The sequence below is a fragment of the Saccopteryx leptura genome, chromosome 3, assembly GCF_036850995.1.
Source record: "Saccopteryx leptura isolate mSacLep1 chromosome 3, mSacLep1_pri_phased_curated, whole genome shotgun sequence".
NCBI classification, from domain to species: Eukaryota; Metazoa; Chordata; class Mammalia; order Chiroptera; family Emballonuridae; genus Saccopteryx; species Saccopteryx leptura.
In genome coordinates, this window is record NC_089505.1 from 105,047,158 (window position 1) to 105,063,331 (window position 16,174).

Here is a 16,174-nt window from a genome sequence, read left to right on the forward strand (position 1 = left end):
CAAAGTGGTTGTGAGAATCCAGTGAGATACAGATGTGCATTCTTTGGCACAGGTGGGCTCCAGTGAGTGGAGCCGTTGCTGTTCGGAGGATATCAGGAACCTCAACCTGTGCTAGAGACAGTAGATGATCAAAACAGAAGGAAGGTGTGACCTCTGCCCTCAGCTGTCAGAGCTGGGAGACACCTAGGGGGACAGAGACTCAACCTGATTTCTGCCCAAGGCCTCTCACTGTCTGACCTTGGACAGATCACTTTACCTCTGATTTTTTTTTTTTTTTTTATCTTTCCTAAAAGAGGACGTTGATCTAGATCATTTCTAGGCTCTTTTGAGAGCTAAATTCTATGTTTTGATGTTAATTAGGTGCTAATTGTATGCTATAAGCAATTAGTAATAATAAGGTTAGGATTAATGTTCCCAGTTCCCCCCAGCGAGGTTAGAACAGCGAAGCTGCAGAGAAGAGGGGGTGGACGGCCTGCATGCTAATGCCTCTGGAATCACTGACAGGAGCGCTGGAGCAATAATTCTGGGGCTTTTATGCTGATATGCTGAGTGCCTTTAAAAAAAAAAAAAAAAGAAACCTGAGCTGCAGGGCTGGCAGTTCCCTTGGTAGCAGGGTTGAGACTTACAGCTAAGAATGCCGGCTCGGGGTCCCAGTAACAGGGCTGCTCAGCCCCAGTGAGAAGCCGGCAGCCCGTTTGCCCCAGCTCAGTGGATCCTGCGGTATCAGCAGCCTGCACCTCATCCTCAGTCTGCTGGGGTCTGGGCCCCGCTGTGCGCTGGGTTCGTGCTGTGCAGTCAGAGCAGGGGCTGGGGAGGCGTGTGGGGTTCAGAGAGAGACAGACCCGGGTTGAATCCTGGTTCCGTAGCTCACTGGTCGTATGCCCTTGAGCAAGTGATTTCACTTCTCTGAGAGGTAGTTTCACCATTTATGGACTAATCCTAGGTTTCTTTCAGGGTTGTTGTGACAAAGGGACTAGCACACTTTGTAGCTCAGAGAGATACTCCATGGTCCCTCGGTTAGCCTAGGTGCTGAGGGCTACATGAAAGGGGAGGGGTGTGGTGCCCCCTGGGTGAGGGAGGGAAGCACTGTAAGGAGGACTGTTCGGAGAAGCTGTGCGGTGTGCGGGCAGTCACAGAGACAGCTGGAGGCCGGAGTGACCGGACAGGGCTTGGGCTGGGCCCTGAAGCACCAGCAGGTGCGCTGGGCAGACGGGTCAGGGAGGGTGAGCAGGGCCATGGAGGTGGTTGTTCCAAGAATGACTTCCACGGAGTCAAGAGACCAAAAGGGGGATTTTTCTTCTTCTCCTGTCCCTCCATGCCCATCTTAGAAATGGTTCTTAAGAGCCAGGGTCAGCAGTCAGCTGGTTAGATCTAGGTAGAGTCCTTTTTAATGAGAGGGGGCTGTCTCTGAGAACCGCTGTGACACCAGCCTCCAGAGGCTGCGGCCCGTGGAGTGCTCTGCGCTCGAGGCTCAGAGACTCGCAGCCCAGGGAGGGTAGTGGCTTCCCTGCTCTTCTTTCCCTCTCCTCCCTCTAGCTTTTCTAAAATGATCACAACCCCTTCAGATGCTAAAACAGGGCCCCTCCCCCCAAATCTAAAAGACAGTATGGGAAGGAGGAAAGTCCAATGGACTTAAATTAAGTTAAAACCCCGTTGCATTACTTCCTAGTTGTGACACAGTGGTTCTGCCCTCACCCGTTGGGTTGCTGTGGGCATTAATTATATAATAATGAGTAATGTGGTTAGCTAGTGCATGACATGCCATAGGCCCTCCCACTCTTCCCTTCTTCTCCCTACTTTAGCCAAAGATATCTCTTCCTTGCTGTAGGATGCTTCTTTCTTTTCCTCTCCTGTCCTGAACTCCCCAGGTACTGTTTGTGAAACAGATTTTGCCTCGTCCTTTAGACTCACTTCTGAGAGGATCCTCCTGGACCCACCCAGCAGGCGCAGCCGTCACCCCTGCAGTCAGTCCCTCTCTGATTCCTTAAAGACCACTCTAACCTTCCCTGTCCGTGTTTAGTCTGAGCCGCCCTGTGCAGGGTAGAGTGGATAAGGTCATTATCTACTTGGCTTCGTCTGAAGGCTGCCCTGCTGCTGCAGACAGGAGTGGATTTGCCAGGGCAGTGCTGTCCTGTGAGCCCTGGCTTCCTTCCCCAGCCGGGCTGCGCTCTGCCTGATGGGTGTCCTTGCTGTCTTTCTCAGGTCCTTGTGCAGGCCATCAAGGAGGCAAAGGAGCAGCACCCAGACATGTCGGTGACCAAGGTGGTCGTCCATCAGGAGACCGAAATCTCTGAGGAGTGAGCTCAGGTAGGGGCTGCTCTTGCTGGGGTGGAGGGTGCTCGCTGCCCCGGCCTCAGAGAGCTCTGAACGGGAACCCTGGCCACTCTGGGAGACATCCCCTCAGAGGTATCCACCCTGGAGCTTGGCACAATGAAGGCAGAGGAGAGGTTGATGAGGGCAACACAGGAGGTTATATGAAGTATCCGGCTCCAGCGAAAGCAGCGAGGTCTCCTTGTGTCCCCTTTGCAATCCAGCAGTGATGGGTTGGAGGAGGTGCCCCAAACGTGGGTACAGACCCCCACCCACCTCCTGAATCTTCACGCCACCTCCTGCTTCTCTACTACGCCTGCCTTTTAGTCCTCTCTGCCGCTCTGCTCTCTGCTGTCCCAGGGGAGGGCTGGAGGAGGGGACCAAACCAAGAAAAGCAGGGCCAGGCTAGCTGAAAATGGAGAGCTTGGGGGACGGGTAAGAGATGACTAAAGCCCTGGCCAGTTGGCTCAGTGGTAGAGCGTCGGCCTGGCATGCAGGAGTCCCGGGTTCGATTCTCAGCCAGGGCACACAGGAGAAGCGCCCATTTGCTTCTCCACTCCTCCCCCTCTCCTTCCTCTCTGTCTCTCTTTTCCCCTCCCGCAGCCAAGGCTCTATTGGAGCAAAGTTTGCCTGGGCACCGAGGATGGCTCCATGGCCTCTGCCTCAGGCGCTAGAATGGCTCTGGTTGCAACAGAGCAATGCCCCAGATGGGCAGAGCATCGCCCCCTGGTGGGCGTGCTGGGTGGATCCCGGTTGGGCGCATGCGGGAGTCTGTGTGACTGCCTCCCTATTTCCAACTTCAGAAAAATACAAAAAAAAAAAAAAAACCCGAAAGAAATGACTAAAGTTCTCGGACCAGACTAGAGAATGGGAAGCAGGATAACTAATTTTTGGGAGACAGGGATCCAGATAAATTCATGCCTAAATGTAGTTAACAAATGACTTGAAGATGCCATCAATCAAAAGCCAGTCAGGACTGTGTCCTATAAAACTGCTCAAGGTCTTGATTATTACTTGTGGCCGTGAGACTTTGGTAATGGCCTGGGTAAGCCTCCTTCGCAGGGTTTATCAACTTTGCTTTTCTTTCCTCTAGGAAGCGTTTACCCCCGACTCCCTGCCCATCTCCCATCCAAGAGAAAACCAGAGAACTGATAAAGAAGCTAGCCCGCAACAATCGGTCTTCAGACTTACAAGATTATTCTAAAGCACCAGAAAATTCATTTCATTTTCTATTTGGCGTTTATACCAACAGAGTCTTCTAGATACCACTGATCCTTTTGAATATCTTTTTCTATATTGTGATACCAGAAACTGTTCAACTCTTCACTCTTTGAACTGTTTTTAAAGAGCTTTTTGGGTTTTTTTTATGGGGTGGTTTATAACCCCTTCAACCTAGTCTCTCATTTATTTCTACCCCAGATACTGACGGGGTCCACAGACTGCTTCTGGAAATCCTCCAAAGACTGTCAGCTGTGTCGGGGGCCAAAGCCAGCTTCACGGGGCTGCTGCTCCTCCCCCAGTTTTATACCCTTTGGATGACAGCAGAAACTGCAGAAACCAGCTCTTTCTCAGAACCAGCGATGTGACTTTACCAGAATGTCAGGCAGGGCGCTGCCCTGAACCACAGAGTCCCTTTGTGGAGGGCGGTTTTGGTGAGGCAGAGACCTCTGCTGAGACTGTAGTATTGCTTTTCCTTCCTCTCTCTTGTTCTTTCTTTTCGGAGCTTCTTTAGATCAAAGACATAAGTTGCTCAGCTATATCTGATACTGTGAATGTTTTAACAAATCCGTGGCCTTCGCCTTCCTGCCCTTCCTCCCCTTTTACCTCATCAGAAGCAGTGAGTGGCTCTGCTAAGTGCTCCCCCCACCTCCCATCTCAGGAGACCAAAACTCATGGAAAAAATAGGCACTTTTGGCCAAAAGCACTAATGGCACATTTTTCGTGGTGATTTGGGCAAAGAAAGTGAATGAGGTTTTTGAAAGGTTTTCTAGTTCTAGGAACATGCACTTCACACAGGGCAATGGTGGGGTTTACCTCAATCAGATCCTGCTAAGAAGTATTTCCAGGTGACCATCCCTGGGCCTCTTTTTTAATCCTGGGATGTCAGAGAACGTGACTCAGAGAGGAGGCTGTGTTCCCTGACCTGCCTTCTTCCCACCAGCACCTGCCTGCCGACAGCCTTTTGGAGCAAGCGAATTGGCTTTTAGGGGCCATCCTTCCCACGAGACCCCACATGCCAAGAGGTTCAAGCACCAGCTCCACTCACTCTACTCACCAGCCAAGGTCTGTCAGGTTTCGCAGGCTTGATTTTTTTGGTGGATTTGGGTTTAATTCTTTGGTTTGGTTTGGGTTTTGAAAATGAGAACTGAGGTCCCAATTCCACCATTCCTGGTAAGATTTGCAGGCATTTTTATTCAGTAGGGCCTCTCTAATCTTCCAGCTTGCTTCCCACAAACAACTCTGCCTGGAAGTTCTTAGAATCCTAATTCTAAGACAGAAGTGAATTCATGAGTCAGATGGGGGGGTGCTCAAGGGCAATGAGTGAGAGTTTTGCTCCCACAGTGGGAGCCAGCAGCAGGTACCCCAAGTCGCTGCTGGCAAAGCTTTGTTTAGACAGACTCAGTTGGTTTGAACTGATTTCAGGTGTGTGCATTTTTCTTTTAGTAGTTATGTGAGATTGTTACTAACCAACAGGCAGCTCTCTGGGGAGGTACAGGAAGAGCTCAGGTGGGATGTGTCACAGGTTAGGGCAGATGGTCCTGTCTCAGGAACAGACTTACAGCCTGTGGGCATAGGGTCTGAAATGATGGGGCTTTCTGGTTGGTGTCCAAGCCTGGGTGGTGCTGAAGTTAGAACAGCTCACATCAAACAAGCACAGAATGTGAGCTCACTTCCCAGAGACCTGCTGTCCCGCCGAAAGCCACTATGCTTCCCACAGCTGTGACCTGTGGCGTGAAGAGGAGGATAGAAAGGAAGAGGGCACAGCCTGTGCATTAGAATTCTGGCAGACTGAACCTTCTCTGCTATCCAGATCAGTGTGGCAGCTTTCAGAGCACAGGATGAGTCAGGGGGCCTAACCTCCCCCTCAGCTCTGTCACCAGCTCACTGCACTTCTCGCTGCTCCCTTGTCTACACATTGAACCAGAAGATCTATACTGCCCTTCCAGCACTGAGAAGTCATGATTAGGACAAGCTAGCACGAGCGGGTTCCTTCCAAGCCTCTCCTCCCTCTCCGGTAACAGATCTTGGAATTTGGCAATAGTTTGGATTTGTTTCTTGCTGCAATTGTGCCTGTGTGCGTGCGTGTGTGTGAAGAAAAACAGGCTCTGTCCAGGTGGAAGAGGGAGGGACTTGGCAGCAGTCTTCCTAAAGTGACTCAGACACATCACAGTAACAACTCTCACAGCAATCTTATTTTTATTTCACTTGAGAAATAAAGACTTCCTCCAAGCCACGTGAGGTCTCTGCCACCCATCCGGACCTGCGTCTATAAGCTGAGGGCCCACAAAACCTGGCCGCCGGGGCCTGTCGGCATCTCTGCCTCCCTTCCCAGGCCGCCCACTGTGTGTTCTGCGGGGCAGCTGAGGACCAGGGGACAGCAGTCCACCCGGGGAATGGAGCCAGAGCTGTGGCCTTACCAACACCAAGGAATGCTCATAGGAAATGTCTACCCGGGATCTCAGCCCCGGGCTGGCTGTTTTACAAATCTCTCTCAAATGTATTATTTTGGTGACAAAAATGAAGGAGCTTTGTAAAAGTTTTAAAAAATATGAATCATATCAAGTAGTTGTTTACATCTCTTGACAAAATAGGAACTATGGCAGCAGAATCAAATTGGCAAAATCCTTAGATTAAATAGGCAATAATTAGGTCTGCTGTTTTGGCCTTTTGTAGTAAGAGAAGTGGCTGTAGTGTTTAGATATGTGTTTGGTCTTGCTTCTTGTACTGCATTTTTCAATAAACTAAAAAAAAAAAAAAAAGACTGAATCTCAGGATTGATCAACTTTTAAAGTTTTCATCCCCTTTTGCTAAAATGAGCTGCACACATTGGCCAAAGTGCAGCTTCAATATTGTATAAAAGGATTTCTGAGAATTGGCAAATGTTTTTTGCACACTGGAGGGAGATTCTGCAGCATAGACCAGGACAAAGGAGAGAAGAGGGCTTCTCAGACCTGTTTGGGGAGGGCCAGACCCTCAGCATGAAGGCATTGGCAGTAGTGTAGCCCTAGGAGGGTATACCCTGCATGGCTGAGGGGAAACAAGGACTGAGGTGATGGGAGTGAAAGGCTCCGTCACCATCCAGATGGCAGTGAAGGGTCTTAACCGTACCCCATTGCTCACCTGCCTGGAGGCCCAAACCCCATCACCATGCCACCTTGGAGAGAGTCTGTTTCAAGCTGTAACATCTCAACCTACCTCCCAACTCTTAGAGGTCCTTGCCCACCACTTTGGGTTTGCCAAGACACCAGATGCATCTCCCAATCACCCTGGCCTGGACCTCTAGCCCCCTCAGGTACCTGTTCAAGGGTAAGGCCACTTTGGAGGCTGAAGGAATTCCTGAGGCCGAGTCATGCTGGTCTCCAGAATCCACATGAAACATTCCAGCTTATTGAACCCTTGTGCAGTTGGCATTTCTCTGCCGACATGCAAGTCAGGATGCCTTAGCAGCTGCTGGTGCCAGGGCATCTGTTCCCCAGTTTGGATGTTACTGAAGCATCTACTAGACATTGGGACTCCTGTTCCTATTACCATGGTCCATGCTACCACCTCATAGCAGGCTGTCCTCTGTTCCTCATACCCGAGCCCCCAAGTCCCCACCTCCCAACTTGGAATAACCCTCCAGACTGAGGCTGTCCAGCCGTGGCCAACTTCGGTGAGCACAGTCCCGGGCTGCTGGGGCCCCAAGCAAGAGCTCTCCAAGGCCCAGATCCAGAGACTTGGAGTGTTCAATGCAGGAACCAGAGGGCTGCACGGTGATAATCACATGGCCAGTCTGGGTCCGTGGACCCCAAGGTGGGGGCAGCCCTGGGCCCTTCAGTGGATAACTGTTGAGCAGGGCAGGTAACCCCAAGCGAGGATTAGCAGGTTCTGAACGCAGACTCCTCACTGATGGGACAGGTGAGGTACTTCGATGAGGGGACAAGTCCCAGCTTTCTGGTTCCACATAGCCTATAGCTCGGGGAGTCATGGGGCCGGGGCTGGGGAGGAGAGCGCAGTCCCAGCCAGGGCCGTCGGGGGGCCGGAGCGCCTGATCCCGCAGCACCCCCTGGCGAAGCCGTCTGGTCTCCAAGTCGCGGTTCTCGTAGAGCAGCGTGTTGGCACAGATGAACACAAACAGGCCGACGCCCATGACCACCGGCCCAAGGAGCCGCAACCGCTCGTGTGGGCCATGGGCCCGGCCAGCACCTCGACCCTCGCGTCGCAGCTCGCTCACGGGGTGAGCGCTGGCATTGGCAGCCCGGGGCCCTGGGGCCGCGGCGCGGTGCGGCCAGTAGCCAGCCACGGCGATGCCCATGCCCACCAGTACCACGAGCGCCCCCAGCGCCGCGAACGCCCCCGACGGCGAGCGCAGCCGCAGCCGCGCCCTCACCCGCAGAGGCTCGGGCGGGGAGCGCGGGCGCCGGCGGCGGCCCAGGCGGCGGCCCAGGCGAGAGACGCGGCCCTCGGGGCTCCTCCGCACCTCCACGCAGTCTCCGGGGCTTCCGGCCGTCATCTCGCCGTCGTCTGGGCGCTCTGCGAAGAGAAGACGGGAGGCGGGGGCTGAACCGACGGGCCTAGGGTGGGAGCGCCAGGCTGGGGACACAAATCCCGGAGGGAATAGCCGGCTGCCTCGCCCGGGACGCTTGGAGATCCCTGGCGGCCACCCCCGGATTTTCCGGGGCTGCCAGGCGGGGAGCCGCCCCCACTCCGGTTTTCCGCAGCGGTGTTCGGAGCCAGAACCGCGCGGCAGAAGCCCGAGTTGGCCGGGTCTGCGGGCGGAGAAAAGGGAGGGGGGCGCCGGCTGCTCCCTGGCGCATCCTCAGCTGCGGGGCTCTGGCCGCCGACGCCCTCCTCGCCAGCCCGCAGGTCCCGGGCCTCTGGAGGTGTGGGGTCCCCGGCAGCGGCGTCTCCCGGGTAAGTCCCGCCCCGGCGCGACCTCACCCCCACACGTGGCTGCACCGTAGTAAAGGAGGGCGGGGGAGGGCAGACCGTCCCGGTCCGCTGGAATCGCTCTCGGGCCCCACTTCCCCCTACTGCGTTTTACATGCTGCAGCGTAGGAAGGAGGGGGTGTCACTGACTCCAGCCTCTTCCTGCCCGCCCCCTCCTCCTTCCAGACCTCCTCAGTCAGCACTGAAGCTGCAGCAGGAGAGACTTGAGCAAGACTCCGGGAAGACCGTTCTGACCACAGCCAGCGGTAGACTTTGTCCGGGATTTCTTTAAACTCCGCGCAGAAGAGGCCGCCCCCTCCTTCAGCAGCCAGGCTGGGGGTGGGGGAGGGAGGCAGGGGGCTGCCGGGTCAGGCACAGGGCCTTGTTGGGTAGACTCCCACTTTTAGCTCTCCCCTGCGCCGGGACAAGACTGTTCCCAGGTTACAGCGTTTCCAATTCGGTCTCTCCGGGATGAATCATCCCCCTTTCCCGCCGCCTGGCCTCCTTTCCGGCCTCCTCCGCCCGAGGCCTGAGTGGCCCGCGTCCCGGCCGGTGCAGCACCGCCCCTGCGCCTCGGGCCGCCCCAGGGTCCGGGCCGCCGGGCTGAAGCGCTTCTCGGCTGCTGATCCGGCCCCGCCTGAGGCCTGGGAACTGGATCCGGGCCGGGGTAGGAGTAACTGGGCTGAGTGTGGCGTGGCCCCCACTGAAGAGAGGGTGTAGGAATAAATGGGGCTCCTGCCCAGGGCGCCCCGGGTCGCAAGAGAGGAGGGTTAGGACCTCGCGATTCAGTGGTGCATACTCACATCTCCAGTTTGATTTCTAAATAGTTACAGTGTTGGAACCCGCCCCAAGACCCCGGGGAAGTGGCCTTGCTACCTTACCCACAACTCATTTGCACCCCTAAAGTTCAAAGCAGGATACTCATTCCTGCCCCCAGTAGGAGAGCTGAAAGCCTGGGGCCTACCATAGAACAGGCAGCGTCTACCGCATCCACAGCCTGCTTTTCACAGATGGCAACTGCGGCCGAGAAAGGAGCCTGCTGGGGTCACACCACCACCCTACAAGGCGGGGGCTCCACCAAAACCCGACGCCGGTCCTCCGTACCTAACTCAGCGCTGGGCACTTCTCGGCACAGCCACGGGAGAGTCCTGGCAGGAGGCGAGGTCCGTTATCCATTTGTATCTGAGGCCCTCACGCCAGCGCCAACAGAGAAATGACCACCCCGCCCCAGGCCAGAGCTGGCGCCTCCGCCCCAACTCGGAAAAGGCCACCGCTGAGCCCCGCGCGTCCCTGTGGGTAGGGCGTCGGAGGTGTGCTGAGTGATGGGGACATGCTCTATGACTCCGAGGCTCTGGAGGGCGTAAGCACGGCGGGGAGCTCAGAGAGGTCAGAACTTGGACATAGTTCGAAGGTCCCAGGTCGCAGGAAGTTGCTCCGGACTAGGTCCTGGGCACTCGGGAATCCCGCCTCCGCCCGCGTCCACACTTTGGGTAGGGAGAAGGGAGGACCCGGCTCCCGTCCCCCTCCGGGGCCTTTCCGGAAGGAGGAGCCAAACAAAAAGTTAGGGAAAATGGGGAACAAACCCCCGGGACCCTGGTTTTGCTCACCTGGCGCCGCCGGGCCCTGGTGGGTCCCGGTCCGAGTCCGCGCGCCGCGGCTAGCGGCACTGCCGCGGTCTCCACGGAATCTGGGCCCCCGGTCCCGCCCCCGCGCCGCCCCGCGCCGCCCCGGCCCCGCCCTCCGGTAGCCTCGGGGACAGTCTGGCCCGCGCCCCTCCCGGCCCCGCCGCGGGAAGAAAGCAACAACTCGAGTCTGAGGTGCGCTTTCCTGGTAACTCGGAAGACCGGGCCCCAGTACCCCGCTTCCGTCGTTCGCAAAAGCCTGGGAGGGCGCCCTCTTCCCACGTGGGGAAACACACCGGAGCCCGAGAGCCCCCAGCCCAGCTCCGCAGTCCGAGCGTGCGGGCAGGATTCGAAGGCTGCCCTGCCTCTCGCACCTCTCAGAACCCCTCAGTCCGGGCGCCCCGGAGAGGACCCGCGGAAGCGTCTGAAAGCCCACCCTTGCCCAGCGCCGTCAGGGAAGCTGCACGGAGGAGGCGGCCCCAGTTCCTGCTCCGCCAGCCCTTCTGTCTGAACCTCACTGCCTTCACCTGTAAAATGGGCATATGGTATCTGCTTCGCAAGATGCTGAGAGGCGCGAGTCTGGCGGCGAGGGCGGGGAGGCAACACCAGGCGCGGCCCAGGATACCCCTGCGAACCTCAATGAATAGTAATCACGGCGGGGGTGTGGGTAGGGGTGGGGGTGGGACGGGTAATAGGGATGATCTGGCCCCCAAGCTGAAGGAATCAAATGGGATGTCGCGGTTCTTGCTTGGCCTCTCTAAACTCCCTAAGAAGATGCGTCCAATCTGGAGGGGAGGTGGCGTGTGTCCCAAAGCAGGAGGAGGGCACTGGGGGCCGCGGAGTCCCCGTGGACTGGCCTGAAAGGGGCGACCTGGCTTTCTTACCCCGCGCGCCCCGAGAGGCAAGAATGTGGAGCAGAGCGCGGGGGTCGGCTGGCAGCCCAGTTTCCATGATGCAGGGGGCGGGCTTAGCGGAGGGGGGTGCGGGAGGATTGCTAGGTTCAGCTCCGGGCCCCCACCTCACTCCCGCAGCCCTGCAGGGCCCCTCGGGAGGAATTTCCGGCCTGGGATTGATTAGAACACGCCCCTCCCCCGGCCGCCGAGACCCCCCGGCAAGCGGGCGCGAGAGGAGGGGGATGGTAGGTAATGAGACCCGGCTGTGGGCCCCGGGCTGGGAGAGGGAACTGGAGGAAGTCGCCGGCCTGGGCCATCCCACCTCCCATCTCGTGTCGGAGCGGAGTCCCGAAGGCACTAACTAGGCCATGAACACAAGCTCCTGGCCTCTGGCTGGGTCAAGGGGACTAGGAATAGCATCAGCGCACCCAGAAGCCCCTCCCAGCCTCCAAGGACTAGGCATCTTCAGGAGGAAATGCCACCAGCCCTGGGAGCCGAGCCTCCTGTGTTTTACCGACCATGAGGACACCGGCATCCAGAGGAGGCCACAGTGGGTGGGGCTCAGCCTCTGCTCCCGGGGCTGCACCCTTGAGGTCAGAAAGCGCGAGGTCACTGTCTCTGCTCCAGCCCACGTGGGACTGAAGGCTCCACCGGCCTGAGTCCGGCCCTCCTCTCTGTGCCTAAGCTGTTGCCTGTGCCCCACTGAGGCAGCTGCCTCCTTGCAGCCCCCTCCCACCTCCTGCTTTCTGCCATCTCCTTTGCTTGAGACCCAAATCGGTCCTGTACTTCATCCACTCCGCGCACACTGTCCCACTGCTCCCCGGCCTCGGGCCTCCATCCTCACAGACTTCTTCTTCCCGCTCCCTCAGTCACTGCTCTTCCTGGGGTCACCAACTCTGGAGGCCAAACCCTAAACTGTCTGGCTCTCCTTGTCCTTGGCAGTCCACCTGCCCTGCTGTTTCCCACTTGCCTTTCCTGCCTGCCCCTCCGGCTTGCCCCCTCTTCCTGGGCCCCTCTCCTCCCCAGTGTTGGGGCTCCTCCAGCCTGGGCCCACAAGCCCCGCTTCACCTCCCGGGAAGTCTCCCTGGGCCCAGTGATCCTGGCCCATTCTGCTCCTTGTGAAGAGCCCCACTGCTCGCCTCCAAGACGAGCTACATCCGAGGTCACCATAGACTCCTTCCTCTCCCCCTCTCCTTGAATTTATTAAGTCACTTGACCTGGAATTAACCACCTTCTCCCTACCCCAGGGTGCTGTCCTGCAGCAGGCTATGCAGAGGGGCACCAAGCTTCTCTACACTGAATCTGAACCCACCACTCACTCCCTGCTCAAAACCCTCAGAGGCTCTATATGGTGGTGCAAATGGAACTTTAAATTCCTTCTCACCTTGCCTGCCTGTGGTGGCAGTGGATAAAGCATTGACCTGGAGCGCTGAGATCACCAGTTTGAAACCCCAGGCTTGCCTGGTCAAGGTACACATGGAGTTGATGCTTCCTGCTTTCCCCCCACACCCGTGTGTGTGTGTGTGTGTGTGTGTGTGTGTGTGTGTGTGTGTGTCCCTCTCTCTAAGAATTAGTAAATAAAGTCATTTTTTTTAAGTGCCAGAGACAGGAAGGGAGGTAGTTGAGAAATATCAACTCATAGTTGTGAACTTTAGTTGTTCATGTTGGCAGAGAAATGCCAACTGCACAAGGGTTCAATAAGCTGGAATGTTTCATGTGGATTCTGGAGACCAGCATGACTCAGCCTCAGGAATTCCTTCAGCCTCCAAAGTGGCCTTACCCTTGAACAGGTACCTGAGGGGGCTAGAGGTCCAGGCCAGGGTGATTGGGAGATGCATCTGGTGTCTTGGCAAACCCAAAGTGGTGGGCAAGGACCTCTAAGAGTTGGGAGGTAGGTTGAGATGTTACAGCTTGAAACAGACTCTCTCCAAGGTGGCATGGTGATGGGGTTTGGGCCTCCAGGCAGGTGAGCAATGGGGTACGGTTAAGACCCTTCACTGCCATCTGGATGGTGACGGAGCCTTTCACTCCCATCACCTCAGTCCTTGTTTCCCCTCAGCCATGCAGGGTATACCCTCCTAGGGCTACACTACTGCCAATGCCTTCATGCTGAGGGTCTGCCCCTCCCCAAACAGGTCTGAGAAGCCCTCTTCTCTCCTTTGTCCTGGTCTATGCTGCAGAATCTCCCTCCAGTGTGCAAAAAACATTTGCCAATTCTCAGAAATCCTTTTATACAATATTGAAGCTGCACTTTGGCCAATGTGTGCAGCTCATTTTAGCAAAAGGGGATGAAAACTTTAAAAGTTGATCAATCCTGAGATTCAGTCTTTTTTTTTTTTTAGTTTATTGAAAAATGATGTACAAGAAACATTTTGTATTGATTCTCATACATGCCTTGATGGGGGTGGGGGCTCCAGCAGAGCCAATGACCCCTTGCTCAAGTCATCAACCTTTGGCTTCAAGCCAGCAACCTTTGAGCTAACCCAGTGACCATGGGATCATGTCTATGATCCCACCCTCAAGCCGGCGACTCTGCACTCAAGCTGAATGAGCCTGCACTGGATAGAGCAGGGGTCCCCAAACTATGGCCCGCGGGCTGCATGCGGCCCCCTGAGGCCATTTATCTGGCCCCGCCACACTTCCGGAAGGGGCACCTCTTTCATTGGTGGTCAGTGAGAGGAGCATAGTTGCCATTGAAATACTGGTCAGTTTGTTGATTTAAATTTACTTGTTCTTTATTTTAAATATTGTATTTGTTCCTGTTTTGTTTTATTACTTTAAAATAAGATATGTACAGTGTGCATATGGATTTGTTCATAGTTTTTTTTATAGTCCGGCCCTCCAACGGTCTGAGGGACAGTGAACTGACCCCCTGTGTAAAACATTTGGGGACCCCTGTGATAGAGCATCAACCTGGGATGCTGAGGTCTTAGGTTCAATGAACAACTAAAGTGTCGCAACTATGAGTTGATGCTTTTAATCTCTTTCCCTTCCTGTCTGTTTTTCCCCCTCCCCACCTCTCTAAATAAATAAATAAATAAATAAAATCTTAGTCCCGGGTTCGATTCCCAGCCAGGGCACACAGGAGAAGTGCCCATCTGCTTCTGGACCCCTCCTCCTCTCCTTCCTCTCTGTCTCTCTTTTCTCCTCCCGCAGTCAAGGCTCCACTGGAGCAAAGTTTGCCTGGGCGCTGAGGATGGCTCCATGGCCTCTGCCTCAGGTGCTAGAATGGCTCTGGTTGCAACAGAGCAACGCCCCAGATGGGCAGAGTATTGCCCCCTGGTGGGCATGCAGGGTGGATCCCTGTCGGGCACATGTGGGAGTCTGACTGCCTCCCCGTTTCCAGCTTCAGAAAAAATACAAAAATAAATAAATAAATAAATAAATAAATTCCTTCTCATCTCCACAAACTGGAACTGGCCCCTGTCCCTCTCACACTCCCCCCTTCCTGGATAGCTGAACTTGTTTCACCCTCAAACCCCCTGATTGCCCCTACTTATCCTCAGACCTCCTCTGGCCCCCAGACCAGGTTAATGTCTCCGTCACCCCCTCATTATACACCCTCAATATGGGCCTTCCCTGAGCAGCACTGCTCACAGGCAAACTGAGGTTAGTGTTTGGGAACTGAGTCTGCTTCCTGCCTGTGTCCCGCCCTGCACTCAGAGGGGCGGCACTGGTTCTGTCTTGCTCACCCCTGGAGCCCTGTGCCCAGCACAGTGCCTGCCCACACTGGCCCAAGGATGGCCTGTGTCTCCCCCACCCCAGACCCCTTCCCAATCTTCACTCCTTGTCCCCACCCAGACTGCAGGAGAAAAGATTTGGTTCTCTGCCTCAGTTTCCCTATCTGTAACAAAAAAGGGGGGATAATATTTACTTCCCAGTGTTATTTTGAAGGTTACTCCATTTCTTTAAAAAAATTATTTTATTCATTTTAGAGAGGGGAGAGAGAGAGAGAAGGGGGAGGAGCAGGAAGCATCAACTCCCATATGTGCCTTGACCAGGCAAGCCCAGGGTTTTGAACCGGCGACCTCGGCATTCTAGGTTGACATATGTTGAAGATTAAATAAGATTATACATGTTCGGCATCTAGCACAAAGTGGATGCCCACTAAACAGCTGCTCCCTCCTCTGACCACGGGGTTTCAGGCACAGGTTTGGGGGCTGTAGGAACCTTCTGTGAGGTGGTGGGAGAGAGAAGGTCCCTTTTCTTAGATATAACCTCTGTTAATTCTCTTGAGAGCTCGAGGCCGTCAGTGTTTACAGATAAGGAAACTATTAGCTCCGAGAGGCATACCGACCTGCCCACAAACACAGCCAGACTGATTAGTGGCCTCCCACTCTTCAGAGGGATGTCCACTGAGCCTGCTAGTGTGGGCAGCCGTGACCTCACTAATAGGACACTGACTTCCTCCTGAATCTGTTGTGGCCTCTATGTGACCTGGACTCTTTCACTTCTCAAGGAGTGGCCTGTACGAGTTGTCACCCCAAGGAACAAAGTAGTCAGCACTTCTTCTCCAAGCTTCTCTGTGAAGGCAGGACACTGGACACAGTGACCCTTAGGTCCCTGTCTATTTGAGGCTCCACGTCCTCTCTAGAAGCCACTGTAGGGAGGGAGCAGCTGTCATCTTCTGCATGTCACTGCCCACCCCACCTCCCAGGGCCACAGAACAGCATGGACCTGGAAACTCATCTCCACTTGAGAAATGGTCAGGCTGGCCACAGCTAGGCTGCCCAGTTTCCTGCCCCAGCCCCAGGGGTTTCTAAAACCATCCTTGTCTCAGGGAGCGCCCAGCACACAGCTCCGTGGCAGCATGAGTCCCCCGGGAGACCACAGCCTCAACTGAGAATTCAGATGCTGGTTCAGGGGGAAGGGCATGGCTCTGAGTCGCAGTTTGGATTATGCTGCTCAGTCATTCCCTGGGTGACCTTGGGCATGTCACAGCACGCCCCCACGGCTCGTGCTTCTCTAATTTGTCCCCCTGGGAAGGACTGCTGTGCTGATTCAACAAATGATTGGCACACAGAATCCAGAACCCCAGTTCCAATGTTCCACTTTACAGGGGCAGAACCAATGGCATTCCCACTGGGTTTCAGGGTCAGAAGGGTTCCTCACTGTTGCAAGGCCCCGTCCAAGGCTCAGGCCCTCAGAGGATTCTGGCATGTGAACACCAAATCCATCTCCCACCCCATGGAAGCTCTGAGCGGACCACAGGCTGCTCCC

The 16,174-nt window shown here is 55.5% G+C and overlaps 2 protein-coding genes across 16 annotated transcripts in view; one reads left to right on the top strand and one right to left on the bottom strand.

Moving 5' to 3' along the window:
• EPB41 (erythrocyte membrane protein band 4.1) overlaps positions 1 to 6,290 on the top strand; it is a 169,028-nt gene extending 162,738 nt beyond the window's left edge. For all 14 annotated transcript variants that reach the window (XM_066375651.1, XM_066375637.1, XM_066375641.1 and 11 more), the window contains 2 exons: positions 2,203 to 2,307; positions 3,404 to 6,290. In XM_066375651.1, coding sequence (XP_066231748.1) covers positions 2,203 to 2,301 — 99 coding nt within the window. In that variant the 3' untranslated portion in view covers positions 2,302 to 2,307; positions 3,404 to 6,290. The remainder of the gene's footprint in view (positions 1 to 2,202; positions 2,308 to 3,403) is intronic.
• On the bottom strand, positions 4,926 to 10,130 carry TMEM200B (transmembrane protein 200B). Of its 2 annotated transcripts, XM_066375658.1 has the most exons (3): positions 10,047 to 10,119; positions 9,544 to 9,729; positions 4,926 to 8,043 (listed from the first exon to the last, which is right to left on the bottom strand). In XM_066375658.1, the coding sequence occupies exon 3, from the start codon at positions 8,021 to 8,023 to the stop codon at positions 7,103 to 7,105; it is 921 nt and encodes a 306-aa protein (XP_066231755.1). In that variant the 5' UTR covers positions 8,024 to 8,043; positions 9,544 to 9,729; positions 10,047 to 10,119; the 3' UTR covers positions 4,926 to 7,102. The 2 variants fall into 2 exon arrangements, with proteins under 2 accessions (XP_066231755.1, XP_066231756.1); XM_066375659.1 differs by lacking the exon at positions 9,544 to 9,729 and having other exon boundaries at positions 10,047 to 10,130.
• Between the last annotated feature and the right edge of the window lie 6,044 nt (positions 10,131 to 16,174).

Excerpts from the sequence above, each read along its gene's own strand:
- TMEM200B (XM_066375659.1), bottom strand. The coding sequence starts at position 8,023 with ATGACGGCCGGAAGCCCCGGAGACTGCGTGGAGGTGCGGAGGAGCCCC.